The 15006-nt window shown below is 42.9% G+C and overlaps 1 protein-coding gene across 2 annotated transcripts in view; it reads left to right on the top strand.

Moving 5' to 3' along the window:
• Positions 1-931: 931 nt before the first annotated feature.
• The window catches only part of SASH1 (SAM and SH3 domain containing 1), a 522300-nt gene continuing 508225 nt past the window's right edge, over positions 932-15006 (top strand). Inside the window, exon 1 of one of the 2 annotated variants that reach the window (XM_083496233.1) lies at positions 932-2202. In XM_083496233.1, coding sequence (XP_083352359.1) covers positions 1717-2202 — 486 coding nt within the window. In that variant the 5' untranslated portion in view covers positions 932-1716. The remainder of the gene's footprint in view (positions 2203-15006) is intronic. The other variant, XM_083496239.1, reaches the window with a different exon arrangement.

Below are 15006 nucleotides of genomic sequence, written 5' to 3' on the forward strand. Positions count from 1 at the left end.
TGAGTAGTACAGAAAGGTTTCACCCTGTGGAGTCATCTGGAGCCTAGCCAGCAAAAGGAGGAGGCTGCTACTTGGGCAGGGCAGGAGGCAGGCCATGATCTCTGCCTGTTCACTTCTTCTGTTCACTCTTTCACTGGGTGGTATGGTGGGGAGGATTGGGCACAGTCAGCCCCAATTCCCACAATGGTGCCTCTCAAAGGTGAGAGTGAGAAAGAAGCGGCTTGTCCTGCAGGGTTGGCCCTAGCACTATACAGAATGAGGTAGCTACCTCAGGTGACAGGTGCTCAGGAGTGCTGGTAGACTGTGTGTACTACATAGTTTGCCCTTGGCGGAAAATGCTGTCTCTGCCTTGAAGTAAAGATGCAGCAGCCACTCTTCTTGGGAGCTCCATTTTGCCCTTTGTCTCAGGCAGCTGACCACTGCTATCGCCTGTAGTGCGCCACCTGAAGAGAGTGGACAGAGGTTGCTGCTTCTGGTTACCCTCTGCAACCCTGTGGGGCCAATCCGCCATGAAAAGGTGGGCAGGTGAAAGGAATTAGGAGCAGGAGCAGCTGCCTGCTTTCCCACCCTTGCCCCTCCCTCCGACCCCATGAGCAGCCAGAGCGCAGAGCGAGAAGCCCCGCCAGGGAGGTCTGAGGGGTGCTTCCCGCCATTCTTTCCTAGCTGCTGCTACAAGGCAGGGAAAAGGGGAGAGAAACAGCTGTTTACGGGTCCTCTCCTCACGAGCAACAGCTGCTGATTGGCTGCTCTTCCTTCAAAATAAAAGTGGCAGTCTTAAGCACACTTTTTTCAAATAATGAGACTGAGGAAAACGCCTCCCTCCCTCTCCCAAGGCTTCAGGTGAGACATTATTAAACGCAGGAAAGGCGGGAGCCTGGGAAACTGTTGAATTTCTGGGCTTCACTCTGTGAGGTACCGCGAATGTCAGTTGCTCGCCGCCTTCTTTCCCTGAGGGAGAAGCAGGGCGGATGACTCGTCAGAGGCTTGGCGAAGTGTGGCGGGCTGGGTGGACCTGCGAGCCGGAGGACGAGGCGAGGGCTGAGGGCAGCGTGCTCTGTTTTCCCCCTCCGGCTGACGCGAAGGCACAGAAGGCGGCGAGGCTGCCGCACGCGCCGGGAGAGCGTGCTGGGGTCCTCCCTCCCCACCTTCACACGGGGCGAGATTAAAATCCAGGCGCGCACCCAACCTCGTCAGCCAGTCCACAGCGTCGTTCCGGGCAGAGGGGCAGAGGCAGGTGAGACTGACGAGGGGAAAGGAACTGCCAAAGCCATAAAAGCCACAGGAGGGGGAAACAAAAGCCAACCCAAGGGGAGGCAGCGACACGAGAGACGGGCAGAGAGGCAGTCACTGGCGCGCGCTCTGGAGATGGGACCGGGCAGAGAGCTCTGGGGCATGGGGGGCCGCTCAAGGGAGCCCTCCTGAGAGCCAGAGGTTTCCAGGTTTGGTGGCTTGGAGGAGAGCGACTGCAGCCAGAAGGTGGGCTTAGCAGGCGAGTCGCCTCAGGGCTGCTGCTGCTGCTGCTGCTTTGGGATTTAACGTTTCGTCTCTCCCCGGGGATGGTGTTTTGCTGACCGAGGGCTTCGTTGTTTTCTCTCCACGGATGTCTGTTGCATCTGGATTTTTTTCCCTGGGGGTTTATTTTTCCGCCAAGGGAGCTGCTGGAGTCCTGCGAAGTTGCAGTTTGTTGCTGATTTCTCCTTCCAGCCTCCATCCATCATGTGCGCCAACATAGTCTACGAGTGGCTGAAGACCCTGAAGCTCTCTCAGTACGCGGAGTCCTTTGTGGATAACGGCTATGACGACCTGGAAGTGTGCAAGCAGATCGGGGACCCGGACCTGGACGCCATCGGGGTCTCGCTGCCACAGCACAGGCGCCGGCTCCACGAAGCCGTGCAGAGGCTGAAGGAGGAAGACGAGACCACCGCCGGGCTTTACTTCACCCTGGAGCCTCAGCCGCCCCAGCCCAGCTCGCCTTCGCCAGAGATCTATACCAGCCACCTGGTGGAGCAGTACGAGGCCAAGGCTTGGAAGGAGCCACTTAAACCCCGCCATCCTCAGGGGAACAAGAAGGGGCTCCCTCGGAAAGTGGGGACCCGCAGCCTGGAGCTGATGACCTACCCCAAGCTCAAACTGAAAATCATGATCAGGGACAAACTCATCCGGGATGGGATCAACCTCAGCAAACCCCCCTACTCCAACAAGGTAAGCGCCCTGCTGCAGTTGCACCCAGGGCCGGCCGGCTCTTTAGGCAAGAGAAGACGGGTGCCTCAGGCGGCAAGTTGGGGAACGCGGCGGTACTGCCGCTGCCACATACCCGCGACGCGCCTGCTGTTCACCGCTGGGCGCCCGCCGTAACAAGTGGCAATAGTAGCCAGCTGGACAAAGCCTCCAGTCCAGGCAGCGGCGAATAACGAGCCACCGGTGCCGCCTCGATGGTTTGAATCTGTTCAGCGGCGGCTGCCCTGCTGTCGTCCTTGTGGCGAGAGGAAGTGTCTGCTTTCAAAGTGCCCCCCACCTCCTGCTGCCTCGCCAGGAGCAGCAGCAACACCAGTGTCCAGCACCACCATGCTCACAGCTGCCCCCAGCGCCGCAGCCTTCTCCTGCTGTTCCACGACCCCTCTGGCTGCAGAAGCGCGCTCCTTGACTCGCCCTGGACCACAGTCTTCCTCCCCGCGCTCTTCGGGGCAGCCTGGGAGCGAGTGGAGCAGCGCGCCTCGGCAGCCGCCCGGGTGGAGCAGGAAGCGGCGGTTGAGGCGCCGGCAAAAGTGGGGTAGGCATGATGCGCTGGGAAAGCGGCCCTGATGCTGCTGGTGAAGTGTGCAGCTGAAGCAGCGGGAGGTGCCGCTGAACAAATTCAAGCAGCAAAGGAGGAGAGTTCAGCTCCATGTCTTTGGGCGGGGCGCTGGGGAGAGAAGCAACAGGCTATAGAGAGGAGGGCAACAAATGACGCTCCCTTTCTGGCAGCTAATGAGCAAGAAACGTGCGCCTTCTGGTCGTCTTCTTCCTTGTCACCCCCCCCCCCCCGGATATAATGGAGGTTGACTTAAAGTGGTAGATAGACGAGGGAGAAGAGCGCCCGCTGAACATGCAAAGTAAACTGATAACTTTGTTTGGGGAAGATATTTCCTGGTTATTGTTCATGCTTCACCCCAGCCCACTGGGTGAAAGTGGCAGGCACGCTGTGGAAATAATACAACTGAAACATCTCGAACAGTGTAGTTGCGACTGGACACCTAGAAAAGGAAATCTGTAGGCAGGAATTCATATAAACAATACCTTACTTTATATGGCAAATGTGGGTACATGTAACATTTTAAAACTTTGTTCTACCATTCAAATGCACATACAGTCCATTGTCGTAATCTCCATGTTGAAGGGAGAGCATGGCTGAGAGACTTTCCTGTTAAGTGCCATATGTACTTTAAAGAGCAGTTCCTTATTTGAATTGTGTTAGGGAAGGGGACAGATCTCTTATTTCATAATGAGAAACCCAACCCATCCCATCCATGTTTATTTAGTAAATGACAACTCTGCTAATTGAGGTTTACTGCCATGTAAGTATGCATAGAGCTGTAGCTTGAGGCTACAATCCTATACTTAAGTTACTTATGAGTGAGTCTAATTAAATTCACTGCAGCTTACTTCTGAGTAGAGAGTCTTAGGAATGTACTCTTGACTTGATTACTGTTACAGACAGTAGTTGAGTACTATCTCAACTAATATAAAAATTGGTAAATCCATTAGTATCCAAAAGTTGCTTCATGGCAGTCTAGGATTCACAGCAGAAACTTTTGCATGCTTACTCAGAAATATGTTCAGCTGGGCTTACTCACAGGTAAGTATGTATAGGGTTGCTGTCACAGGATCTCTGTAAAATTAATCTCATAATTGGATATTAGATGCATTTTATATCTGTGTGTACACACTGTATAATTATGTGTGCATACTGCAAGGCACCATGCAATGCAAAGGTGGTCATTTTGCATTCTAGGGCAGGAGGACTTGTTTTGAACTTTACTTCCCCTGCACACTTTTTCCTTACAACAATCCCGTAAGTTGGTTAGGGTGAGAAGTTGAAATTGACTCAAGGTGACCATCTGAGTTTTACAGGGAGGTGTGATTTGAACCCGATATCTGAGTGTGTTACTATGTGCATTGGGCAGGTGGGGTGGGGCAACACAATGACCCTTGGTATCAGAATTGGAATGCAAAAAGCTTGTTAACATCTTGAAAGTTTGAGGGTTCATGGGGGGGGGGGCTCCAGAATGGTGTGTAGTGGAGTCATATTTAGAAGTTTGCCATTGTATTTTTTTTCAGACAAAGCAAAAATTATTCCACAGCATCACCTCCATCTCACTAAAGAGACTGTGGAGGGTGCCATGGCATGGTTCATCTCAAAATGTTTGGACCAGCTCTGTCTGTATGTCTTTTCATTTTATAGAAGTTCTCTTGCGTTTCTCACTCTAATATCACAGATGGCACATTTTGCAAAGAGTTAACTAGAACTTTTTTTGCTTCATCACTGACTTGAGTTTGCATGTTGGAAGTTTGTCTGGAGTTTGAAAGTGGGATTTGTATTACCCTTGTACTCAAGCTGCTGGAAAATCTGTGGGCACAATGAATGGGGGTGGAGTTGTAGTGTTTTAAAGCAGGCTAAAAGTTTTCTACTGTGTGAAGTTTGGTGACAGAACTTGAGAGGAGCGTTGTATGTATGTATGTATGTATGTATGTATGTATGTATGTATGTAGGTCTTATTATACTGCTTAGATGACTTTTTGCTTTAGTGCTTCTTGGAATACTTGTGAAACAAGGTGACAGTTAATGGTGATGCATTTCTTGTTTCTATTTAGTTCTTGGTGGTGGGAAATGTGTCTCGTAAAAGCCTGCAATATTTTTTTTTTAAAATTCCATGTGATGGTAAGGGTGCAGGATCCAAACTTTTATTGAAGTTTGAAACTAATTAATGAAATCAAGGAAAAATATATTGTAGGACAAACTTATCTGGCATTCTGAAGGACTCCTCTAAAACACAAAGTTGTACTATGGATTTTCAGCTGCTCCTGGAACTTGCAGTACATCCTATCCATGCTCACTCAGAAGTGATGCTAAATCCAGTGACTCTTATTCCCAAGGAAGTGTACATAGCTAAAGTGTTATAATCCACCTTTTGTGAGGGAAGAGGTCAGTGTTAAATGTCCGAGGAGACACTGAGACTAGTAATAGCTGATACGTGCTTTAATGATTTTTAAGACAAATGCCAACACCTGCAAGTTTTCCACTGAGTTCAGTAATTGACTTGAATTCTTTGCCTTTTTGAAAATCATGCTTTTGCAAGAGAAGTAGACAACAGCATAATAGGGTTTCCTGATTATCAGAACTGGGTTATGCAGAAACTTCAAACTAATTTATTTTCACTGCAAAATTGGTTTATATGGATGACAGGTGAAATTGGTATCTGTAATCTGGTCTCTGTAATGCAATAATAGTGTAAGCTTCTCTTAGCCTTTTAGCTCACAAAAATATTTTTCACAGTCATCATGGACAGTATAGTGGATGATGACTGGCCAACTTGCAGCAAAAACAGTTCTAAATGCAAATGGATAAATGAATGCATCTGGAAATATAAATTTTTAAGGGAGGGGCAATTCATAGTGTCAGCCTATAAAACAATGGTGCACCCAATGGAGATATGCTATTGGCAATGCTGGCCATTTCATATTATGAAAGCTGTTGATCAAATGAGGTGTCAAATAGGAGCCATGCTGGTTGTCAAATGTGTGTCAGAATTTAATGCAAAATAATAGTTGCATGTGCACACACATGCAAAAACCTAACCACCTAATTTTTAAAAGTTGTCAGAGGAAAGACTTGAAAATTAGCCAGAGCAGTTATCAGAATAGTTTTATGACTATGCAAACTATATCACTCTAGTAGGAATAGGGCATTATGTATAATGGCATTTAAAAATACAGTGGCTATGGAACAAAGTCTTTTCTTGTGTTCCATGATATCGTTGCATAGATTGGTTTTGTCAGTAAGTAACTTCTGACAGCAGCAGCAGCAAACCACATTCAGTGGACTGGAAGTATAATATAATTGGGAAAGACAGTGTGTGAATTTCTGTCCTCTGCAAATAAATGGCAAATAAATCTAGTGTAAGGCTGATTATATTTTATATTTTAAGTAAGTTTGTTTAAAACAAAGCCACAAGAAGCAAACTGTCCCTGAAAGTTTATTTAAAAACAGAAATGCAGTCCTTCTATTGAAACAAAATATGTTATTGTGGTCTCGGAAATTCTCCCTGTAGAGATAAACTGCCTCCTTCCTTGATGACATCTCTCTGTTATGGTTAGAGAATATAAAGTTCTTTGCAATTTCAGGTTTGTGATTTTCATATGAATGCTTTTTTCACTGATTTCCTTATATATGATAGTGATAAAGCAACTAGGCAGTATCCAGAAAATTAGAGAAATATTGTGACTTATGCAGTTTTAGTACTCTATAGCTTCATATAGGAGAAATGAACTCACACTATAAGACAACCCTTACTCCACTTGTGCAGCATTTACAGTTATGTGTGGTCTGCTGGATAAAACAAGGAGTATTTAGCTTAAACGTAGCACCCAGCATGGGAATATAACAGTTTCATAGATCAGCTTAAATGTGTCAACATATACAGCATTCTTTGGCTCTATTATTTCTAATATTTGAAAATAATGTGTTGTGCTGATATCTCACATTTCATGTCTTCAAAGCACTTGAGTGCTTCACATACTTTCTCAGTATAACTTACAACATCCCTGTAAGGTAGCTGAGACAGTATCATTATTCTTTCTACGTTGCAGATACGGGGCTGAGAGGCTTTGTACTCAGTCTGGTCAATGAAATAGATCCCGTAGTTACAATGTTCTTTAGAGGCCCCAATAAATGGGATAATTTTTACCTGTGGCCAAACACCTCTGATTAGCTGCATGTAGAAGTTGCATGTTAAAGAGCCTCTGAAAAGTAACTCTAGTTTAGTGCTACAGCTGCAGTTGGGGAGGACTATTTCTTGTCTGTAGTGCATTTGCTTAGGAACGGCAGGTAGAGATGACAGGGGGCCTGAATTTGTAGGAGGCCAAAGTGAAGCTAGAGAAGCAGTAGTGGGTAGAGACAGGTGCCTGGGACCACCAAGTATAAGTAGAAATGGGTTACTTGTAGCTGCATGCTGGAATCCATTATATCATTCAGGAATGGAGAATCTGTGGACCACATGGGTCCCAAATTGGCCTGTGAAGACTTTCTCTGAAAATCATGCCCACCTGCCTCACACCTAAGATCATGAAGGACGTGGTTGCATCAGAGCAACCATCAGGAGCTTAAAGTGAATTTCCAATAATTCCTTTGTAAATGGGACTTGTTGACAGTGCTGTATCTCACTGGGATCAGCTGCACCTCACTGAGATCAGATGCATTAGATTTTATAGATATCTGTAGGGGCACAGATTACCCTCCCCTGATTTAGAGCACACAATTGTTTGTTCTGTGTAATGCATTGCACCATGCCTAGTACAACCTGCATTCACTTGATGTAAATGCAGGTCTTTAATGTAGGCCCTGTTTTTCATATTCCTTTTTTCAATAAAACACATGTTCACAAATCTCTGTGTGTAGTTTGTATGTATATACATTTACTGTGAGTTAAACCACAGAGCCTAGGACTTGCCGATCAGAAGATTAGCAGTTCGAATCCCCACGACGTGGTGAGTTCCCGTTGCTCGGTCCCTGCTCCTGCCAACCTAGCAGTTTGAAAGCACCTCAAAAGTACAAGTAGATAAATTGGTACCGCTCCAGTGGGAAGGTAAATGGTTCTGGCTCTGGTTCACCAGAAGCGGCTTAGTCATGCTGGCCACCTGACCTGGAAGCTGTACACCGGCTCCCTCAGCCAGTAAAGCGAGATGAGCGCTGCAACCCCAGAGTCGGCCACGGCTGGACCTAATGCTCAGGGGTCCCTTTACCTTTACCTACATTTACTGTGACATTTGGGAATGCAGCTTTTAGACTCTTATGTAATGTATTAAGACTACATCTAAATAGTAGCTGAACATGTGATTGGCTCTAGGCTACTCATGTGCCCCTAGACATGATCCAGCTGCCTTGCTGCATGTACATGATTTGTAATTTGATATATGGGTGCATTGGGTTGCACATTGTATGGACCCGTGACTTAAAATATGTTACTAATTGTAACTTACATGTCAGTATTCTCTCTGTGATAGATATGTTCTCATTTCTTGGTTGTATTTGCATATGCCTTAAGACATAGTGTTAATAATACATCTTCTACAAGCAACATGGTAAGTAGCCTTAAGGCTTTGATATCTGGTTGGGTTTCTTTTTTTGCCCCAAAGATTTTGAATATGCTAAAACAGTTTTTAACACACAGCCAAACTAGCTCCTTCCCATTTCTGCACTGGACTGTGATATTTTCTAGGTATGGTAACTCAGTGAAGAAGACTTGTGTATGCGCCAGTTAAAAAGCCAACAAAATGCTGCATTTTTATTGCCATACACATTTATCAGATTCTTGTATTGTAGATAAAAGGGGAATGTTGCTGAAGTTAGGAAGTAGCGGCTGAATGACAAAACAAACTTTTCATTTACATGGCACATAATCATTAACATTGTAGGATCTGAAACTTTACTAAACACACTTATATGGATGGCATGAATATCCAATCAGTATTTATGCATATAAACTTTTCAGCATTTTTAGAGGATAGAAATATCTGTACTTCAAATTTAAAAGTGCCATTTGAAAATCAAACTACTTACCAGTAAGTATGCACAAAGGGAATCTCTGGAAGTTAGTTCCATGTACTTGTTTGGGATGCAAGCAGTTTACAGTGGGAGTGCATATGTGCTATTCTACATTTTCAAAACATGAGGTAATGCAATGTCGTAACCAGAAGAATGAGCCTTGGAATTAAACTGGCATAACACTCTATATGGCAAAGAAAGAAAGAAACCAAAAGAAAATTATTTAAGAAGATTTTCTCTTTGGAGGAAAGGCAGGATATAAATGCAAGAAATAAGTACAATTAATGACCTAGTGTAGGATGTTCCTCGGGAAAATAATTGAATAATAATTCCTGATGACTGCTGTTTAGTTTCATTCAAATTATTCCATACCCCCAAATGCATCTAGCATACAAACAACAAAATAAAGCTACTGAAAAGATAAGAATTAGGGTTAACAATAAAATGAAAATCCTTTAAAAAATATAAACCCTATATACCATTGTAAGCCAGCTGCTGGTGGGACAAAAAGGTATTTACGGTACTTGGAATAGGAAAAGAGCCTTTTTGACTTGGTTCAAGGTGCTGGTTTTGGTATATAAAGCCCTATGCAGCTTGGGACAAATATGTCTGAAAGATACTCCAATAATAGGAATTGGGTCTTCATTGTCATGACGCACCTACTTTTTGGAATTTCCTCCCTTTAACTATTAGGTATGTTCTCTGTTGTCTTTTTGGTGCCTACTGAGGACCTTCCTCTTTCAACAAGACTTTAACTTTCCCATTTTTCATCTGTATTGGAATTGTTCTTAAAATGTTTTTATTGTTTTATCACTTCTTATTTGCTGCGAGGGGTTCCATGGGGAGCTTCCCCCCCCCCCATTCTATTGGGCTTCATATGGCATCAAGCTTGGGCTGTGGCAGGACTCTACTATAACAGAGTAACTAGGTGAGTTGCTACGGTCTAGCATTCCATGAACAAGTAGGACATAGGTACAGAATGGGCTCAAAATATGTATGTGCGGTAAATTTTACGGCTGTGACTTTTGCATAACAAATGGAAAAGAAGATTGCCAGTGAAATAAGAATTACACTTCAGGGCTGTCCAGATGAACTGAAAACGGATATCTTTCTCTAGAAAAATTAGTATTAAGAATGCTATATACGGTATAAATTTTCATTTTGGAGACAAAAGATGGGGTTGTAATGAACTTCACCAATCAACCGCCTAGGTATGGTGAGCTCAATTTCATTCTAGATCAAAGCATGCTATTCCATATTGTATCTGAAAAGTAGCAGTGATAGGAATCTGCACAGCTAATGAATTATTAATTATACAGCTAATAAAGGATTACTAAAATGTCTGAAAAATTATTCAAACTGAATAGAATTTGGGGGTTTTAATGGCCATATCTGAAAGTCAGGGTTGCATAACTGTGGGACATGTCAAGAGGAATTAAGCATTCTATTTATCTTATATAAGGACTAACTGATATCTAATAGTTTAGTGAAATTTCATTAGTGCTTCTAATTGAAATAAATGACCTGACCTGACCCTTTCTTGAGGAACTTTATTCAATTTTTGTTTCACAGAGAATTGTTCAGAGTACTGTATGGGCAAAATGAAGTAGCTAAATCAGAAGCACACATTTTAAAAACACCTCATCTTAATAATTATGATTTGTTTGGCCGCAGTAAACATAAATCAATGGACATATCACTGCCTACTGTGGAGAGATCTTATAAAACTAAAATTGAGGATTATGTAAAAATTCAGTTACATTCACAACATTGTTCAATAAATTCTGATGGTTAGGTAACTTTGAGAGCACACACTGAACTATATTTAGACCTTGAATGATAAAAATGAAAACACATGCAAATTAACACAAAAGCATGAAAACAAATCCAAACAACTGACCCTTTTGGCACTTACTTGCATAAGTGGAGGCTAGTCCATTAGGCCAAATGGGACAAGGACTCCTTATCCTTAGTCTGTTTTCAGTTAGCCCTTATAACCAGTTCAGTAGGTGGCACGGCTACCAGCTTCCTCCTCCTCAAGTTTGTACAGTGTTGTAGGGCTGCAACTCAGTGGTAGAAAAGCTGCTTTGCATGCAGAAGGTCCCTAGTTCAGTCCCCAGCATCTCCAGCTAGGGCTGGGTATGTCCCCTGCCTGAAATCTTGGAGAACTCCTGTCAGTCAGTGTAGACTGAGCTGGGTGGGCCAGCAGCCTGACTTGGTATAAGGCTTCATTTGGCTGGGGTTGATAGGTACCATTGTCCAATAACCACTGGTGGGCTATAGGTTCCCCACTCCTAGTTTATATAAAATACATTTTTTCAGAGATAAAATCTTAGATGTATTTGTAGCTGCTGTCAACAGTACATTAAAATGGTTGACTTAAAACTTGGACAAAAATATAAAACTTTCATTATAAAAGAAAAATTCAAGTGCACTGCTATGCAGAATTTAGTGTTAACCTTTTCTGTGGCTGAATGTGAAATTTCTTTCAGAGTTGGCCCAGATACAAGCATTTCATGTTCTCAAATGTATCTTGGGAAGTCTTTCCATTGACAAAAGCAGCTGTGCATAAATAGTAACAATACAATATTTTCTAGGAAAATGCTAGCAGTGTTTACAAAGCTAAAAATAGTCTCAGACATTCCCACTAGATACCTTTAAATAACCATATTCCTTTCTCTTTGTATATGTATTTTATTTAAATATAGCACTCTGCACATTCTGCACTGGGTTTAATTCCTGTACCATATTTAAATCCAACTGTATATTGCATAAACAGAAAATCTGAAGAAAGCAAGCAACCAGTATTTGCATGCTATTTATTTATTTATTGAACTAATTTTTACAATATTGATTGGTATAGCTAGGCTTTACAATAGCCTTTGAAATCTGCTTAGTTACACTCCAAAATTATTGAGTCTGATGCTGGTTCAGTGACGAGGAGCCTTAGAGGGTATGTCAGGGGTCAGCAAACTTTTTCAGCAGGGGGCTGGTCCACTGTCCCTCAGACCATGTGGTGAGCTGGACTATATTTTAGAAAGGGGGGGGGGGAGAACGAATTCCTATGCCCCACAAATAACTCAGAGATGCATTTTGAATAAAAGGGCACATTCTATTCATGTAAAAACACGCTGATTCCCGCACCATCTGCAGGCCGGATTTAGTAGGCGATTGGGCCAGATACGGCCCCCTTGCCTTAGTTTGCCTACCCATGGGATATGTCTACTGTAAAGAACCAAGAAAAGAGTTGCTAATTCTGTGGCATGCTACTTTGTTTCCATCAGTTTTGCAAAAATCTTTCCAAGAATATATTTTAGGAATTGAGATACAGTATATGACATAGAAGAACCTGAAAAGCTTAATGGGAAGAAGCTATAATGTGTGTCTCTGTCTTGGTATCTAATTTTGGCTACTGTATTTCTTCTGTAAGTTAGACTGCTCTTTGCAATAAACCGGCTCTCATATATCCATACAAATTTTAAAAACCCGTAGCAGCCCTCCTCAACCAAACGCTGCTGGGTTACAACTCCCATCATCCCTGACCATTGGTTATGCTGGGTGGGCTGGTGGGAGTTGCGGTTCACAACACCTGGAAGGCTTCAGGTTGTGAAAGGGTGCAACAGTTTAATAGGAGCTATTAACATCTCTACTATAATGTCTGGTTCTGTGACCAACATTTGGTGTCCACTGGGGGAGGGGCATGTAGGAGAGACAGCTACACTATATTTAAGATAACTTCAGATATTTTTAAATATTTAGGCATTTCATTTACATTACAGAGTGGCTGGGGAAACTCAGCCAGATGGGCGGGGTATAAATAATAAATAATTTATTTATTTATTTATTTATTTATTTATTTATTTATTTATTTATTTAACCTATCTTTCACACACTTGTCATTAAAAACTTCGCTGGCTTGCACTGATCACAGATGCCATGCCAGATTCATTAGTATTAGGAATTCTATTTCCTACAACCAAACCAATCTGCAACAGAAAACCAAAATACTTTTTATCTAGTATTCAGAGATGAGAATTTCAACCACAAATACTTGTGAGCCTTCTTATATAGGTTTTTGATGTGTAGGATTGTTAGGGCCTCCCACAGTTCATGGTGCTTTGGTGTTCTCAACTTGCAGTTGCTGAGAGTTGAAGTTAATTAATGGAATAGTTCATGTGTACTGACTCTCTAACAAGATATTGTCCTATTCACTATTCCACTGGAAATCTGCCACCACAAATACGAGAGAACTTTGTGATATGCTTTTGAAAATAAAAGCTGAAGTGAAGGCACTTAGAAGTGTTTTGCCCTTAAATGTGTTTCTAAAGAAATAAAAAATGGCGCACCCAATTCTCAATTTCAGGTTTCTGTATCATTTGCTTATTGGCTCTATTTGCTTTTGAACTGAATTTTCCTGTAGGCACCATGAAAGTTGGTCAGTGGCTAATAGACTCTTTTCAAAATATGCAAGGCATATGCTTTGTGGCGTTTTTCTAGAATCAGAAACATTACAATTACTAGCAGGATTTGTTTTGTGCACCACTAGATAGTGTTGCCATTCTCCCTAGAGCACTTAGTGAGAGTGAGAGTGAGACTGAAGAATGAAGAATTAATTTCAAGTCTGAAATTCCCTTTGCTTGGTCAGTTTAAATTAGGTAGCTATTTTTAAAATAGCATAACTAGGTCAATCTTTTTCACTTGGATAATGCTACATCATACATTGATATACTCATCTTGACAAATTGTGGAGATTGTGTACTCTGTAGAGATTCCCATTTATTAAAACATTATGGCAGTACTATGTTTAGCAGAGGTGTTCTATTTTAAGACCTACTCTGCAGCAGAATGTGCTGGATGTGTAAAACACTCCCAGATCTGCCACTTTGCCTGTACACTAGAGCTTTAGTGACACTGTTGGCAAATAAGGTTTAAATGCTGTCATTACAATATATTATCTTGGCTCTGTGGACTATCTTTTTATAGTAAAAACCCCATTCTTTACATTGTCCTCTGTATGTCTGGAAGACAGGAATAGTACTGTAGCAGTTATTCCCAGATGAGAGAAAGGACATAATGTGCTAAATTAATGAAGAACATATTACTTGCTTGGTCTATCTTTTGTAGCATGGACCAAAGACACTAACCTATGTCTTTTTATCAAAACAGATGATAGGTTAAATGTATAAACATATTTGGCACACCTTTTTCAACTTGAAAAATGAGCCTTGCAGGAAGAGAGGAAGATCAGGTCCCTTCCAATCTCCGTTGCTCAGCTCAGGATGCATTGCAGGATGCAACTGCAGCATCTGTGACGAATGACCATCCAGCCTCTGTTTAAAGACCTCTGATGAAGGAGAGCCCACCAGCTTCTGAGGCACTAGTAGTCCACCCCACTGTCTAACACAGGCTTCCTCAACCTCGGCCCTCCAAATGTTTTTGGCCTACAACTCCCATGATCCCTAGCTATCAGGACCAGTGGACAGCGATGATGGGAATTGTAGTCTCAAAACATCTGGAGGGCTGAGGTTGAGGAAGCCTGGTCTAACAGCTTTTACTGTGTGGAACTTTCTCCTAATACTTAGCCAAATTTGCATCACTACAATTTCTACCCACTGGTTCTAGTCCTGCCCTTTGGAGCAGTACACAATAAGTCTTCCACACCCTTTGCATGGCGATCCTTCAAAGCAATTCAGAGATTGGTATGCCACCCTTTTTCTCTTCTCCAGGCTAAATGTACCCAGCACTTTGAACTGTTCCTCAATTTACAGGCCTGTCATTGGTTACCCTGCTCTGGGGCTGTGCAGTTCTGAACAAAGATCCTTATGTACATCATAGTTCACTCTGAACTCATGATGATGATTTTATTTGTACCCTGCCTATCTGACTGGATTGTCCCAGCCACTCTGGGCAGCTTCCAACATATATAAAAACATAGTAAAACATTAAAAACCTCCACAGGGTGGGCTCCACTACCAAGAAGGCCCTCTGCCTCACTGTGAGGGAGCTGCCAGAAGGCCCTCAGTGCTGGCTCTCAGGGTCTGGGCTGAATGATGGGGGTAGAGAGGCTCCTTCAGGTATACAGGGCCAAGGTACAGGTCCTTAGCTTGTGTATGGATCCTACAACAATTAGAGGCAATGTGTATGATTCAAACTATAATAGTGATGTAGAGCTTTCACTTGCCATGTTATGTTAGTTTTTAAATAGA

The sequence above is a fragment of the Podarcis liolepis genome, assembly GCF_965112155.1.
Source record: "Podarcis liolepis genome assembly, chromosome: 3".
Classification (NCBI taxonomy): domain Eukaryota; kingdom Metazoa; phylum Chordata; class Lepidosauria; order Squamata; family Lacertidae; genus Podarcis; species Podarcis liolepis.